The sequence below is a fragment of the Eleutherodactylus coqui genome, chromosome 11 (assembly GCF_035609145.1).
Source record: "Eleutherodactylus coqui strain aEleCoq1 chromosome 11, aEleCoq1.hap1, whole genome shotgun sequence".
Taxonomy (NCBI): Eukaryota; Metazoa; Chordata; class Amphibia; order Anura; family Eleutherodactylidae; genus Eleutherodactylus; species Eleutherodactylus coqui.
Genome location: NC_089847.1, coordinates 117,328,577 through 117,345,284, shown reverse-complemented (window position 1 = coordinate 117,345,284; position 16,708 = coordinate 117,328,577). Strand labels below are relative to the sequence as shown.

At 45.6% G+C, this 16,708-nt stretch overlaps 1 protein-coding gene across 1 annotated transcript; it reads left to right on the top strand.

The window, feature by feature from the left end:
- The first annotated feature begins 1,345 nt into the window (after positions 1 to 1,345).
- On the top strand, positions 1,346 to 15,096 carry LOC136582372 (para-nitrobenzyl esterase-like). Its single transcript, XM_066583366.1, has 8 exons — positions 1,346 to 2,084; positions 6,179 to 6,286; positions 6,746 to 6,942; positions 8,496 to 8,698; positions 12,861 to 12,919; positions 12,999 to 13,166; positions 14,351 to 14,572; positions 14,649 to 15,096. Exons 1-8 carry the CDS (start codon positions 1,379 to 1,381, stop codon positions 14,789 to 14,791), a joined length of 1,806 nt encoding a protein of 601 aa, XP_066439463.1. The 5' UTR covers positions 1,346 to 1,378; the 3' UTR covers positions 14,792 to 15,096.
- Positions 15,097 to 16,708: the final 1,612 nt, after the last annotated feature.

Genomic DNA, 16,708 nt, shown 5'->3' with positions numbered 1-16,708 from the left:
CTGGGGCTACTGGGGGGGGGTCACTATTATTGCTGGATGGGGCTACTGTGGGGGGGCACTATTATTGCTGGGGCTAGTATAGGGGGTTACTGTGGGGGTCACTATTGTTGCTATAGCTGATATAGGGGACAACTCACAGATAACGAAGCCAGATACAAGATATTTATTGCAGGGAAGGCTCAATAGCCATATACCCTTGTAGCATGTAGCAAGCCAGATTGCAATATAGAGGAGCAAAATGTTCATGTACAGACTAAATGGGCAGCCACTCAACTCAACCCAGGGTGGGGGAGGGGTGAGTGCTAACAAAATCAGTCTGCCCAATATGAACCAATAAAAAAACAGGCAAAATCTGTATCATTGCTGCGGATGTTGACTGGAAATCAGCTACGTATCCGCAGCTGATCTTATACTATGTGGTGCTCACCCTCACCTCCTCTGAAAGGCTTCCTGCAGTCAGCGCTCCCCAGCTTATGGTTCTCAGCGGTCTGGTCAGGTGACGCCACTACAGGCCGCTGGGAAATGGAAGCTGGGGAGCGCTGAGGAGGTGAGAGAAAGCGCCGCATAGTATGAAATCAGTTGAGGATATGCAGCTGATATCCAGTCAAAATCTGCACCAATGGTGAAGGAGCCCTTAGTTGGACAAGTCATAAAAAGTGTGTAAATGTGTCTACAAATGATAAATGTGGCGCAAACCATATAAGGTTTCCCAAATTTTACTCTCAATTTTATTTTTTCTTTGTAGCTTGCTTGAAGATTTGTGACTATAAATTCCACCATCTGCAGGGGTTTTCTACAAGTATTGATACCACAAGATGACTGCCATTTTTTTAATCACATTTATTATCAAAGCTCCTTAAGGCTGGGCTCTCACAGGACACAAAACCAGCAGAAATCTCGTGGCCTGGCCGCACCAAAACAAAATGGGATTTCCACGGGGTAAGCGCAGCTTTAAAACCCATGGCTGCAGTCGCGGGTTTTGAAGCAGCTTCGACGTCTGCATCTCCGCTATGGCCAGAGAGGAGAGAGGCCGCTGCGGAAATAAAAAAAAGAATTGACATGCCGTGTCTTTGTTTTCCGCGCGGCATGTCAGTTTCAGTGCGGCTTGGCCACAGCATGTGGACGTGATTTTTGCAAAATCTCGGCCACTTTGCTGGGTATTCCCGGGATTAGGAGCCGCGGGTGGAATTGCGTTGAGGGAATTTCCACACGGAAATTCTGCGGCAATTCCTTCCCGTATGAACCCAGCCTTAAGGATACGCCCGCACACCATGTAATGCTAATAAGAAGGTGCTACCATCAATCTTGCTTGGCAAGTTCCTTTGAGCCTGAAGGCAAGACTGGGTGTCTATATCTCCTCTGTTTAACCTGTCTCTACATGATTGGCAGACGTGTGAACACGCAAGGAGAGGTGGGATCCCAATCTGAATATAAACATTTGGTCCACTTAGATGATAAAGAGGAGGAGGACACATCTCTAGACAAGGACCTTGATATACCAGACCCTTCTTGCAACTCTCCAACTTTCAAGACTATGGCAGCCATGTTTGAGGGTATCGTGATAGTGTGCTTGGTGGCGACCAGTTTGGCGTATCAATCCGGAAATTCCCCATGCACCTCGGTAGATGTGACTACATCATATGGCAAAGTACGTGGACAGCACTGTGATAAGACTTACACCTTTAAAGGGATTCCATATGCACTACCTCCCAATGGATCATTACGGTGGAGACCCCCACAGGAACCTACCTGCTGGACTGACACTCTGGATGCTACCAAGTTCAAATCCATGTGTGCCCAAGTGATCCCTCTTAGTGCAACAGGTGAAGTGATGGGATCAGAAGATTGCCTCTACGTCAATGTATGGACACCCTCACTGGATCACAATGCAAACTTACCTGTTATGGTCTGGATTCATGGTGGATCTCTTGTCCTCGGTAGTGGATCAGTCCCTGGGTATTGTCCTACAGAGGAACTAACGAGCTACAGCCAGATGGTCCATGTTAGCTTAAACTACCGTCTAAATGCATTTGGATTCATGGCTTTGCAGCTGCTAAGAGAAGGATCCCCCACCAAGACATCCGGTAAGTACAGTACCCACCTAACCTCTTTGATGATAGTCCATTTTCAGTATATGAATCTTTCTATATAAATGCATGTCTCCAGGTAACCTACCATAGTTGACTCAATTAAATAAAGGATCACTGATAAAACTGATGCGGTGTTATACCTAGTGCAGGTAGTGAGGGGCGGAGCATGATGCAGGGATTCTCTCTCTAGTGGTCTTTGTACCATGCTCCGCCCCCTCAGCACATGCACTAGGCATAACACGGTATATCTGTTTTGCTAGAGTATTTGAAAACCTGTTCTTCGCCATCTTACTGCAAAATTCCAGGTGCACAAAAATTTATAAAAGTCATAATGCTAAAATTCAGGATGCATAAAGTTTAGTAGAACATGGAAGTTGCATTCCCAATATCGTTACACCCCTAGGTGTGGACAGTCTTGGTAAATTAACAGCAAGCATACGAACATGTAATTAATATAATCAGCTGTGGAGCGTCAGCGTACCCGGCTGGTCCTGTCATTGCTAATAGTGACTCAGCACATTTCTAAATGTATAATACACTTTTTAGCATTACTTCCAAGTTTGTGTGAAAACAAACCGATTTTGGTGAAGGTACTTGCTTCAGAGTTGTTTGCTCCAAGCAACTTTTTCCCTCAAACCACCCTGGTCAGTAGACTTTATAGGAGTTATCCAGGAAGGGAAAAACTTACCCATTCCAAGTTAAGGTCCAGCTCTGGTGGCGCCTCTACTTCCGGCCTGGTTCCAACATCAGGTCATCACTCTGGGTCTGGCTGATCTCAATGACTGAAGGTGCTTTTTAGACGGAACGATAATTAAAGATGAGCGAACACCAAAATGTTCGGGTTCGCGTTATTCGAAACGAACTTCCCGCGATGTTCGGGTGTTCGTTTCGAATAACGAACCCCATTGAAGTCAATGGGCGACCGGAACATTTTTGTATTTCGCCGATGCTCGCTAAGGTTTTCATGTGTGAAAATCTGGGCAATTCAAGAAAATGATGGGAACCACACAGCAACGAATAGGGACGATGTTAGCCCATTGAATTCAGTGGAGCCGTCAATACAGCCGACTCCACTGAATGCAATGGGCTGCCGGCGATCGCGGGATGAATTGTCGGAAAGGGGTTAAATATATAAGCCCTTCCCTGCAATTCATCCAGAAATGTGTAAAAATAAAAAATATATATATACTCACCTGGTGCCCGCAGACGGAGTTCAGCGCGGCAGGCTGCAGTTCTCCTGAACTGCTCTGAACAGCTGTGAGTAGTATTCAGCAGCCGGGGATTTAAAATCCCCGCCTGCTGAATAAGATGCCTCTGATTGGTCACAGCCTGACCAATCAGAGGCCAGCCCTCACTCACACCCATTCATGAATTCATGAATGGGTGAGTGAGGGCTGCCTCTGATTGGCTCAGGGGCAGGAGAGCTCTCCTGCCCCTGAGCCAATCAGAGGCAGCCCTCACTCACCCATTCATGAATTCATGAATGGGTGTGAGTGAGGGCTGGCCTCTGATTGGTCAGGCTGTGACCAATCAGAGGCATCTTATTCAGCAGGCGGGGATTTTAAATCCCCGGCTGCTGAATACTACTCACAGCTGTTCAGAGCAGTTCAGGAGAACTGCAGCCTGCCGTGCTGAACTCCGTCTGCGGGCACCAGGTGAGTATATATATATATTTTATTTTTACACATTTCTGGATGAATTGCAGGGAAGGGCTTATATATTTAACCCCTTTCCGACAATTCATCCCGCGATCGCCGGCAGCCCATTGCATTCAGTGGAGTCGGCTGTATTGCCGGTTCCATTGAATTCAATGGGCAAACATCGTTCTTCTCTGTCACAGCTGTTACAGCTGTGGCAGAGAAGAACGATTTGTCTTCTATATGTTCTCAATGGGGTTGGCGCTGCTGCCGCCGGCCCCATTGAGCGCATATAGAAAAGATTTCTCAGGGAAGAAAGTTAAAGTAACCCGAACATCCGAACATCGTGTGGTGTTCGTTACGAATAACGAACATCCCGAACACCCTAATATTCGCCCGAGCATCAAGCTCGGACGAGTACGTTCGCTCATCTCTAACGATAATCATTGAAAGGAGCGAAAGTGAGTGATAATTGTTCAGTCTAGACGCAAGCCAACGACCGAACGATAATCATTCATTTCTTGTCCGCTGTTCATTTTATGCAGACAATAAAATCCTCGTTGGCTCGTTCACTTATCATTCGGTTTAACCCCTTAAGGACCAGGTTGTTTTGTACCTTAAGGACCAGACACTTTTTAGGGATTTTACCCTTGTTGCAATTTTACTGCTCTATTTTTTTTCCTTTAGCTACTAAATTATTTTTGCTGTGTTTTTATTTCCGTGACATATAGGACTATTTTTTTAATATCTGTTTCACTGACTTTTTTTCCCCGTTTTTTAGTTTTATTGGGGGTAAAATGCTAAAAAAAAAGATTTTTTTAACATTTATAGTTTTTTTTAAATTATTTTTATATTTACACTAAAATAAAGTATGGGAATGGGTTCCTCTATTTATTCCGGACATTTTGATATATAGTATGTATGGTTTTGGTTTACAGGGCGCATACGGCGACGGTTTTTGTTGGCGTCTGCTTTGTGTTATTCTCTTTCTTATGTATGTAGTTTTATTCTGTTTTGTTTTACTTATTTATGTAATTGTGTTTTTTACTATCTGTGTTCCCCATGACGCCATACAAGACCTCTGGGGGACATTCACTTTTTTTTTTTTTACTTTATTTGACACTTTCCCACTGTAGCTGGGGCGTCCATAGGAGCCCTAGTTACCGGGGAATGCAACCCCTGTGGTGACATTAGTCACCTGCAGAGCTGCCAGGGTCTAGTCTGACCCTCCAGCTCTGCAGTAGAAGGGAATCCCGGGAGGTCACATGACCCCCCCGAGGCTCCCGTAGTGAAAGTAAATGTTACTTTCACTTTGCCCATAGCACTGTATATCAGGGAAGCAGAAGGCAGGAAGGGTTAAAAACCCCTCCTGCCTTCTGCTCCGGGTTATCAGCTGTCACTAGCAGCTGATAACACGTTCCTGCTCTGACTGATTGCAGAGGCAGGAGACTTAGAGCACCGCCGTAATTTTACTATCGGCGGTGCTCTAAGCCCAGGACCAGCCGCCGTAAATTTACTGTGGCTGGTCCTAAATTGGTTAAGGACCGATTATTCAGTGCCTCTCATTTGCTTAGAAAGAGAACGTGAACAACTAAACAATCTCTTGTTTGAATGAGCCAACAATGTATCTGCCCAGGGGTGTAGCTAAAGGCTCATGGGCCCGGGTGCAAAAGTTTATCTTGGGGCCTCCCAGCTTCTCTTAACCCCTTAACGTATGGGGCCCCAATGCAAAACCTGTAACACGACACTGGTGCTGGAATTGGCAGCACTCAGGAGGAGGTAAAAGGTAGGGATCTCTCCACATACATTCTGGCAGGCAATTACTGAAGAAAAGGCTTAGCCTAAATACTCCCTGCAAGTCATCCGCGTGGGTGTCATAATCACGTACCTCTGTGTGGTGATCCTAATAGCGAATGGCGACACAGGAAAAATAATGCCTGTAGTGTGAACGGGTACCTGTTTTAGTAAAACTGGGGTCTTGTTTGCTCTCTCTCTGTACGTCACTCCTCTCACATCCACTCTCCATACGCTACAGATAGTCGTTCCTCCTCTTCCATCTTCACCAACATGGAAACTGATGGTGTTTCCATGCGGCTCTTTGTTAGCACCCAAGATGAAGATGGACCCTTCCCGCTCTCAGACACTCACTTTTATATTCTCTCTTGTACCACATGACACAGTAGGAAAGATACATTCAGCAAACAGAGCTGACAGGCAATGATTTTAGGGGAGTTAACCCTTCAGACGCTGCAGCTGTGCAACACACATACAGAAACTTGACATGACAGATTTGCACAGTGCATCCACAGGAGACAATACATGTATAACAATTATAGAGGGGACCAGGATGTTGTTCTGGGACACTACAGAGGCATTTGTTCGATATTAGATGGAATTACTTTTATTTCTTTGCTCTGTGATGACATTTCTACACCTATTACTGCCCTCCAGGTAATTATGGATTCATGGATCAGATTGCTGCACTAAAATGGGTACAGAAGAACATCAAGTCTTTTGGTGGAAATCCAAACAAAGTGACCATCTATGGGCAGAGCTCAGGTGAGACCAATAGCTAATTTACCTCTCTAAGCATGCAATATCATCAGCTTATAGTGGTTACTGCATCATTTTAATCTACAGCAATGCCACCCAAGTACTAAACCCACTGCACCACAATTCCCGTCTGGGTAACCATCTGCCATGCTCAGGTGCTCAGAGTAGTTCTTCCAAAAGACCCCATCCAGCCCTGGAGATCTGAGTGCATCACCTTAATGCCAAACATCATGGTCTCCAATACTTGGAGCATTTAGAGGCAAGATTTGGATAAGTGGGCGCATGCAGGTATTTCTTTATCTCAGTTATCTTCTGCTCTGCTGACTTTCTAAACCCCAGCTACTAAACTAGCCAGTGTTCTCACATTCAAGTTTTATTGTTTTCTGCTGCTAATATTTCCAGTCCTCTTCTATTCTAGATGACAGGAGGAGAGGATTTCCTCTCACTTGATTTTTGTTTTTGCAGGAGGCACCTCAGTGTGGACATTGATGGTGTCACCTTTGGCCAAAGGTCTTTTTCACCGTGCCATAGACATGAGTGGATCATCTGTATATAAAGCCACTATGAAGGAGGCAGAACAGATCAACCTTGTATTCCTAAACCACACAGGCTGCCAGGATGCTCAGTGCTTGTGGAATCTCAATACAAGTCAAATCCTTCAGGTAAGACTCAGTTCCTAGGAGACGTACCTCTACCTGTTGGCTTTGAGTGTACATACCGCATTACCGCTATATATTTTTGAATACGTTTTGATAATGGCAGATAAGAAATGTTTATGCACTGCAGTATTTTAATCCTTATGTACCGAATAGAGAAAATGAGCAGCGCCTCAGTAGTGGTCATCTGATATTCCACATCATAAATGAAGTGATGGGGACTCACCTGGTGCCCAGCGGGAGCTCCTGGATTAGGGGCTACCCGCTAGCACCTCCTTGTCCCGGTTAGCCTTCTATCGGTGGTCACTGCGTTGTCCATCCCGTCTATATTCAGAGATCTGGAGAGTTGCCTGGAGAGAAAAACCCAGTGGAAAGTGGGCCTTCTGGTACAGCTCCAAGGGATAAAGAAAAAAACAAAGTCCTCCGCGCTCGCTAGAACAGGAATGAGATCCGTGTTTTTTGTAGTAGGCTAGATCAGCCAAAGTTAAATAATAAAACATACAACACGTTTCGGCTCAATAGTGCGCTTTTGGCAAGTATAAAAATGGAAAAGGAATTAACAGTAAGTGTAAAACACATCTATGATAGTTGATGCAGAAGAGTAATAGTATCACGTGTGGGCGCTGCTTCTCCTAGAAGGGAATGCGGTTCAGAGGAGGTGGTGCTCCTTTTATAAGGTGTCTGGTGAAAACATAGGCCTTTTAATGTAGCAAGAGCAATCAAGAGCTTCAATCATTAATATAGGAAAGGGTTCTACACAGTAAAAGTACTCCAACTCTAGAATGCTCCACAAGAGGTAATTATGTCCAAAGCAATATCAGAACCATTGCACCATCATTGCGGTATCAGGGATGTTTGTGCCGCCCCCGATCAGGTGCAGCTTATTATAAGTGCCCAAATGGACCCATAATAGCTAATGAGGCTATTCATACTGGAAATCTTTTGCATGGGCCAAAACATTATTGTGTGTCCTATTCTCATCCATCTTCAAGGACAAGAGTAGGCTATGCAATGTGTGAGGTCGTGGCCCATTGGGCTGCACAAGGGCTGTGTCCCTATGCTGATATTTGTGAATAAGCTCTTAGGGCTCATTTATACAAGCCTATATTGGGGCTGTGAACTGTGCATTTCATGGGCAGCACAAAGCCCCAAAATAGCCTTTGCGGTTATTTAAATTTCCACTTTCCCCCCAAAAGAAGAAAAAAAACCATTGAATGCCCGGTTGTCCATTTTTATGGACAAGAATAGAACATACAATGTGCGGGCTCTGTGCAAATCGGACAGCAATTGGACAGGTGTCAGCATGCTGTCCGCTGAAAGTTGCGCCTGAGTTGCATACGGTCATCTGAATCTGGCCCAGGTGTGAAAATAATTGGGTTTAATAGACACAGGATACCTTCTTGAAATCTTGCCACAAAGAATTCCTGTAAAGTGGAACAGATGCTCGGCCCCAGTGTCCCCCTTTTGTATATGTCTTGTAGTAAGAACATCCAACACTGTACTCATTAGCATTCTTCATTAACCTCACACTTTCGATCATTTGTCCATTTTATTTTTAGTCTGCCCCTTGGACTGAATACCCAAACTGGGCTGCAGACGACTTATGTGACCTACCGCAAAAAGGAAAATTTGTCGGCCCATTGGCTGTGGTGGATGGATACGTGGTGCCTGCTCCTCCACTGGATGTATGGAAACAGAAAATACCAGGTTATAGCGATGTGCCGTATGTGATTGGTACCACCCTTCAAGAAGCAGATTTTGCGTAAGAAACCTATTATATAATTTCTAATACTGTATACCAGCTGAGCGCTCCGAGCAGAGAACAGCTGGATGCAGAAGACAACTGGTCCAGCTGTGTTCTGCATACCTTGCTCAGAGTGCTCTTTCAGAGTAATAAAACCTACCTGATCTTCGTGTATTATCTGCTGGAGGAAGGGGGATAATCTGCTAGCTATATTTTTGTAAATAATTTGAGGTCTACATTTAATAGGGATATCGGACGGTAATTTTGGCAAAGGGTGGGGTCTTTCCTTCTTTTGGTATGACTGTGATGTGTGATCTTTTAGTATGACCGTGATGTGTGATCTTTTGTTATGACTGTGAGGTCCAGAGGGATGTTCCAGTCCCCACCTAGTATCAGGGTGCCCTCTCTGAACTCTTCTAGCTCCTCCAGGGCCCCCTTATGGACGTTTAACCTGGCTGGAGTTGGGTAAGTAAAAGGAAGCCAATGTGACCAGTGTGCCTGCAAGTTTACCTTTGACGAATAAGTATCTCCCCGCTCCATCCACCGGTGTCTCAAAGTATTCCCAGCTAATTGAGTTAGCGATCAGGATGGAACCCCCTTTAGTTTTAGAGTCTGGGCATGCGCTGTAGTAGCCATCTGGGAAACAGGCGCCAGTGAGCCTACAGTAGGTATGGAGTTCAGCCGGAAATGCATCTCTTGTATAAAGGCGACTTGTGCCCTTTTCTGCCATAGGAAATGAAGGAGAGAGGCTCTCTTTTTAGAAACATTCAATTCTTGAACGTTGAGGGAGACAAATACGCTGTTATTTTTACGCGACGACATCTCTTCCCTGGGTAATAGAGGAGACTCCGAAAGAAACATAATGAAAAAAATATATAAAAATCAGAGAGAGAGAGGGAGTTGAACAGCCCAGCTAGGGGAGAACAGGGTAGTGGTAGAAAAGAGGGGGAAGAGAAGAGAAAGAGAAAAAAAATGGTGGTGGTGGTGTGTGTGTGTGTGTGTGGGGGGGGGGTTGAAGATTAAGTATATAAGATGGTCATAGAAAATGCAGGACCCCCTTTTAAATCTCAACACAAAATTCAAACATTTACTGAGTTTCTAGGCGAAAAATCTAATGTCTTGGATCCTGTCTTTGTGAAGCCCACCAGTTGAAAGGACAGGGCCCAAGACTTCCTAAATGGGGTACCATGGAACAGCAGGGTCGCCTGGAGCGGCTATCACTATTAATGACCCTCAGGCTATAGTGACAAATCTAGACTAAAATCTAGGTGTTGTTTCAGCCCATACTCTGGACTACCAATCCTATTTGGAGACCCCTAACTCAATAGATAAAGATGCCTGACATGGTAAGTGTGGGGACCCAATCAATAAAGATGGAGAATGGAGTGCAAAGTTCGCTTGCTACCCTTCAGCTCCTAAGGCAGATGTGTAAGTCTTGTGTGCTATATTAAATAGTGATGCGTTTACGGTCCCCTTTCAACCTGCTCTTTCGCCGTTCTTTTCGTTACTTGTTTTCGGATAAGCTTTTAGGAAAAGTCAAACTTGCGGAGAAGCCGAGATGGATGCAGGACTAATTCTCTCAGGGGTTCCCCTTGAAGGATGTCTGGCAGGGTGAAGATAGTCGATCTCTACATGACTATTGGCAAGAGGGAAGACTTGAGGTATAGTCCAATCTAATACTGGGACTACTTCAGTTCCCAAGAAATTAAAGGCTCATTCTAAATCAGCATGCGAGCAGACAATGTATGTGCGACTGCATTTTTTTTAAAAGATACAATGGAATGGGTTTCCCCATCTGTACATAGCATCTGCTGCTTTGCCTGCCTGCAGGAGGGGACGCACAACTCTGTGAATATGAAGGGTTAATTTGGAGACATCTGGTAAGATTGAGATTTGGGAGCCTCTGAATGTCATTGTACCCCTTTCCCATGCTCTGCGCAAAATATCCTCCTTTTGGTTGTAGAAATGTACTCTACATATTACATCCATGGGTAATTGAGGTTACTGTTTCTCAGGCCTATTAGCCAATGGACCCTGTCAAGCCCAAGTCTCTATCCTCTGGTCTATTCAACACTTTGTTGAAGGTGGTGATAACACAGTCATAGAGAGCTTCTATAGGGATGTCCTCTGGTATACCCCATAACTTCAGGTTGTTACGATGACCCCTATTTTCTATGTTGTCTCGATGCAGAGTAAGGTGACTTAGCTGAGCGTGCTGAAAGTCCATTGTCTGAGATAGTTGCTGTAGTCCACAGGTAGATGTGGAGGCATTTTGTTCTAACTTCAGTGTATAAGAAATGTCCGCCGAGCGGGAGAGGGGTGCCTCTGCCCTTTCTATTGGAGCACCCCGATTCCATGTGTCTGACTCTGCAAAGGGAGTTTGAGGAACCAGTGTCCCCAAGGTGGAAACCCCAGGAATAGAGCCTGCAAAGCTGAGGTTACTCTCCATTTGACCCATGCCTATGTAGTGGCCCAGAGTTAGAGTGTCTCTCTTTGATGTTTGTTCCCTGTGGTGTTGTAGTTGTGTATTTGTAAGTGTATTTGTGTGTCATCTGTGTGTTCTGTCAATTCACTCTATGTTGATTGTGTGTTTTATCTGTCTATCCTGCTGACTGTGTGACTTGTGGGAAGTGAGTCCGTAACTGAAGGGAGGAGCTAAAAGAGAGTAGTCGGGGAGTGAAGAGTTTAAAAACTACTTCCTTGACTGTGGACTCTGTTATTTGTAACATCCACCGAAAAGGGGCACTGGCGTCACAAGGACAAACAGGTAATGAAGTTACCCAGCACCATTATTTATACCGGGTCCTGCATGCCGATGGGCCTTCTACACCATGGATCTTTAAGGGGAAGATGGAAGAGCCACCTGTGACACATTATTTGACCATACCCCACCATCCTTTCCGGCCGAAGGACTGACCCTGCCCACCACACCTGCTGCTTCGTCTTCTGGACAAGGTGGATCCCTGCCCCTCCTTTGTGCTTCTGGTGACAGGGTGGAAGGATGGGGGCTCTCATTCTGTCTCCGTGCCCCAAGCCATCCTGATGGGGAAAAGGACCAATACCTTGTTTCCCTCTCTCCCTTATGACCATATCTCTGTGGCCACCCCTTCTCTTCTCAGGGACTTGTCCTCATTATATGAGGGGTACGGCTCTCTCCCTTTCATTTGTCCTGCATTTCAACTGTCAGGAAATATGTTTCTGGGCTGTCCTGATGGCTGCTCTCTGTATCCCCATGTAGGGGTGCTCTCACGCTGGGCAGACCTATCTCCTGAGTGTAGAATTTCACTCACGTCCTCCTGATGGTCCTTAGCTGTCTTTGCCTCCATGTGCTTTGCAGCGTTTAGCTTGTTTAGCGCTGCCTTCTTTCTCTCTCAGCACTGGTCACTCCATCATCACAGTTCCCTGTCAGTGTGCCCTGTGGGGAGAAATTGACTGCCACCTCTGTATCCCCTGGCTTGCGAGCGGCCAAGTGGTCTGCCGGTGTCATTACAGTCAGCTGCCAGCATGCAGAAGCTGTAGCCACGCTCTGCATATAGTGGCTCAGTGGTGTCTCAGCTGCTGCCGATCCCCTCTTCTGGTTTCCCCTGGCCATGCTTCGTTCTTTTCTTTACTGTCCTGGAGTATGATGACCAGGCTGTAAGATAGTGTGGGTCCGGAACTCTTCTTTCTAGCATTCGCTCACCGCCATGATGAAGCCACGCCCCCTAGATTTTTAATATTTGTAAAAACTGTGTAAATAAAAGGTAACAATAAATTTAAGTCCTCATAGGGGACTTGAACTTGCAATCTTCTGATTGCTTTTATGATATATTATAATACTTCTGTACTGCAGTATATTGTACTTTTACCAGCAACCCATTAGGCAGGAATAGCTAGCCTGGGAGCCATCAAATGTCCCAGGCTGCCATTGCAAACCACATGATATGCTTAGTGCTCTGTTGATGCAGATCAGCCTGACTGGTTGCTTACAAACAGTTCACACTGACACTGCACCTGCTTTATGTAACCTCTAGCCATCACACCAAACCCCACTTTCCTCCCTACAAGGGGGCATTGGCTTAGGTGAGTGGCATCTGGATGGAAGTGGGCACCTTCTATAATTTGCCTCAGGCATCAGAGAGGCTAGGTTCACCCATGGACCTACTAAACTGTTTATTTTAGTCTTGCTTTTTCTTTGCAGCCCACGTTATGAGAATATATCTAAGTGGTTGGTCGAAGATTACCATTGGTTTGTGAATTGTAAGTGACATTTACAGTAACATGGATCTTCCAGTATGTGGTAAAATCTTCTTATAGTCCTCTGTTTCCTCTTTTCTAGCACTTCTGAACACATTTGGAGGCCATCTTTCAGCCCAAGCCCTGGCTCTGTATCCCACCTCTGAGTTCTGCTCTCAGCCTGAACGATGTGTGGAGAAGGCTTACATGACTATGGTGTCAGACATCAGGGTTTCATGTCCTAACAATGTTCTAGCCCGACTAGCGGCAGGTATATTGATGACATAACCTAAAGGCCCATTTAGACACAATGATTATCGCTCAAAAATTCGCTCAAAAGCCATCTTTTGATCGATAATCTTTGTGTCTAAATGCTCGGTCATCATGCACTTTTCGCGCACTATTCGCTCATCGCTAACTTGCTAAAAACCAGCAATGAGCCTTATCAGCATCGCGTGCTGAGTTCTCATTAGAAACCGCTGATGGTATTGTTTCAGCTGGCATCCCACTCAGAGCTCTCAGCTGGATACTAGCTGAAAACTCCAAGAACAAAGTAGCTGTATGCAGATGACAGCGCTCCTGCTCTTCTGCATACAGCGGGAGCCTTCATTTACACACTAATAAACTCTTATAGTGATTGTGCCTTGTAAGCACAGCTCAGAAAACAAATGTGCCACATAAGTTTCTCCACTGCAAATACATCATGGAATTATCAATCTACCATGAACACATTGTTCTGATCTTTGTTTACCTTGTAATAATTAACATAAAGCCCCCTCCCCACCCCCGAAGAAGAACAAAGGAAAAAAAAAAAGGTACAGAGTTTGCCGAAATCCCACACACAAGGTAGCAACAGTGATAGCGCCGAATACTGACGTGACCACTGCACATCATTGTTGGACCACCAGTCTGTGCAGCGGTAATGTCACAGTCACAGGGGAAGCCTGCAACTTTACTGTTTGCTGAACCTGAAACCTAGATCAGCAAGGAGGGGTGGCACTGGTGCCGAGACAGAATGATCAGGTAAGTTACGCCTTTTTTCTGTTTTTGTAATAATCTATAGCTTATATTAAGGGGGTTTGTCAGACAGTATCTATTGATGACCTACCCACCAGTGACCCGCTCAGGAACCCCTGATCATCTGGCCTACTGTTCGTACAGGAGGGCCAGACGTAGTCCTCAGGTACAGGAGCAGACGTGCCATGGTAGGCTTCACTCTCATTTCAATCAATCAATGGGAGCTAAAGTGACCATTACGCTTCCAAGCCCGACCCTGGTGTCGGAGACAGAAGTGTAATAGCCAGTTTCAGCTCCCATTGATTTCAATGGGAGTGAAGCCCGCTAAGTCACTTCCCCTCCTGTAAGTGTAATGGCATAACATACCCCTTTTAATATTGAAAATAGCAATAAATAATCCAAAAAGTCATCCCTGTGTTAATCTGCATTTCATTTCAGAGACCCTGACCAGCCCAGTCTACCGCTACCAGGTCACCTACACTCCTTCCCGTCCAACTGAAATCAATGACCTCTTCCCCTACAACAGCTGGTTCGCCTTCCACACACTGGATGCACTGGCATTTTTTGGAGCACTGGACTTTGCTTTAGGGGAGACATCAGAAGATGACCGCACCTTCCAGAGACTGATGAGGAAATACTTATTACACTTTGCCAAAGAAGGTAAGAAATGGATATCAAAGACCACAACGTTGACCTGATGTCTCCACCGTATCTTAAGCCTCTTTCTTATGCACAGGGACCATGCCACCCGAGTGGCCCGAATATCCTAAGAGGACAGCACTTCTATCTACGACGCTGCGAGTAGAGAAGAACTATCGCTCCGCTCAGTGTGCGCTGTGGGAGAAGCATGACATGTTCCAATATGCCTGGATCAACTGAACGGCTCAGATTCTTAATTTCTATGTAGTTTTTAAAAAAATAGTGCATAAAGCCCAAACTTTGCTGCTTCTCTACCCCATCTGAAGACCTGAGTAATCAGGCAGCCTGGTTGTGAAGGACATGGTGCCTGACAACCCAAAATGTGCTAATTAGGATGTTTATAGCTTAGCAGACCTCAGTACAAATAGGTTAGGTGGAGAACCTCAAAAGAACTGGCAGAACCCCCTTCTTTTCTTTCAACTAGTGAAGTGGCTTAAATATTGTATTAAACTACAACAAATGTAAAAACAAAACTTTATGATGGACCTCTTGTTCTTACTGGTTTCCCTCGATGATCTTGACTGTTGCACAATCAGACTTGCTCACAACATACATCAAGCTACACGTACCAAATAATAATAATAATAATCTTTATTTGTATAGCGCCATCATATTTCGCAGCGCTTACATAGACGGGGGATACAGAAAGACAAAAGTACAAACATTACAGAACCACGGTTACATAGTAATCAGTTGATGGAAACAATAGGGGTGAGGGTCCTGCTCCAACGAGCTTATATACTACAAGTAATGGGGTGATACAGAAGGTAAAGGGCTGGAGATGTACATGGTATGGTGAGGTGGAGAGTGAGCGATGTTATACACATAGACAATGGTCAGACATTTAGCCGTGTGACGGCAGAAACAGTATGACTGCAGGAGCGCTTTATGATGGCTAGCAGGGATTGCAGTCAGTAGGTCAGGCAGCATGTTATCAGGCGGCGTACAGAGGGGTTTGTTTAAGGAATTCGGTATGCCTCCCTGAAGAGGTGCGTTTTTAGAGCACGCCTGAAGTTCTGCAAGTCCTGGATTGCTCGGGTAGCCTTTGGTAGTGCATTCCAGAGGACCGGTGCTGCTCTGGAGAAGTCTTGGAGGCGGGAATGAGAAGTTCGAATTAAAGGGGCGCTCAGTCTGGTTCCTTTAGCAGAGCGGAGAGCCCGGGCTGGTTGATGGATTGAGATGAGGGAGGCGATATAGGGGGGCGCTGCACTGTGGAGGGCTTTGTGGATGAAGGTGGCGAGTTTAAATTGAATTCTGTATTTAACGGGCAGCCAGCGCAGTGACCGGCACAGGGCAGAGGCGTCTGAGTAGCGGCTGGACAGGAAGATGAGCCTGGCTGCCGCATTCAGGATGGACTGGAGAGGGTAGAGTCTGGTGCAGGGGAGGCCGATCAGCAACGAGTTGCAATAATCGAGCCGGGAGTGGATCAGGGCAACAGTAAGCGTTTTTAGCGTGTCCACAGTGAGAAAAGAGCGGATTCTTGCGATGTTCTTGAGGTGCAGCTGACATGTTCGGGCCAGAGATTGGATGTAGGGGGTAAAAGAGAGATCAGAATCAAATATGACTCCAAGGCAGCGGGCGTGTTGTCTAGGAGTTATGGTGGCGCCACACACTGAGATGGAGATGTCAGGATGAGGTCGGTTAGTGGAGGGTGGAAATACCAGTAAGTCAGTTTTAGAGAGGTTTAGTTTTAGGTAGAGAGAGGACATGGTGTTAGAGACAGCGGACAGACAGTCGGTGATGTTTTGGAGTAAAGGTGCAGAGATGTCATGGGAAGAGGTGTATAGCTAGGTGTCATCAGCGTACAAATATCTTGCGCATCACTTTGATCGGATGGTCACTACTGCCAACTACACCACTTCTTGTCAGACAATTTTGATATACGAGACCCAGCTTGGTAATGGCATCTGGAGGGGCCTTTCCACCCAAAATATCCTCATGCAGAATTGCAGTTGCTGTAGCATAGCTGTCAGGTGTTCTACTTAGTATCTAATCCAAGCAGGTCTGAAGATGTGGTCCGGTTGCTGTAAGTAATATTGACACGTTTTGTTAGAACAGTTTTTACATCAACTTTGTGCGGATTGCAGCCTTCAGGCT

What these genes read in the sequence shown, in the direction of transcription:
- LOC136582372 (XM_066583366.1), top strand. Translation starts at nt 1,379, where the DNA reads ATGATTGGCAGACGTGTGAACACGCAAGGAGAGGTGGGATCCCAATCT. An exon ending in ATACAAGTCAAATCCTTCAG is followed by an intron (nt 6,943 to 8,495) that starts GTAAGACTCAGT and finishes TTTTATTTTTAG; the next exon opens with TCTGCCCCTTGGACTGAATA. An exon ending in TCTAGCCCGACTAGCGGCAG is followed by an intron (nt 13,167 to 14,350) that starts GTATATTGATGA and finishes ATTTCATTTCAG; the next exon opens with AGACCCTGACCAGCCCAGTC.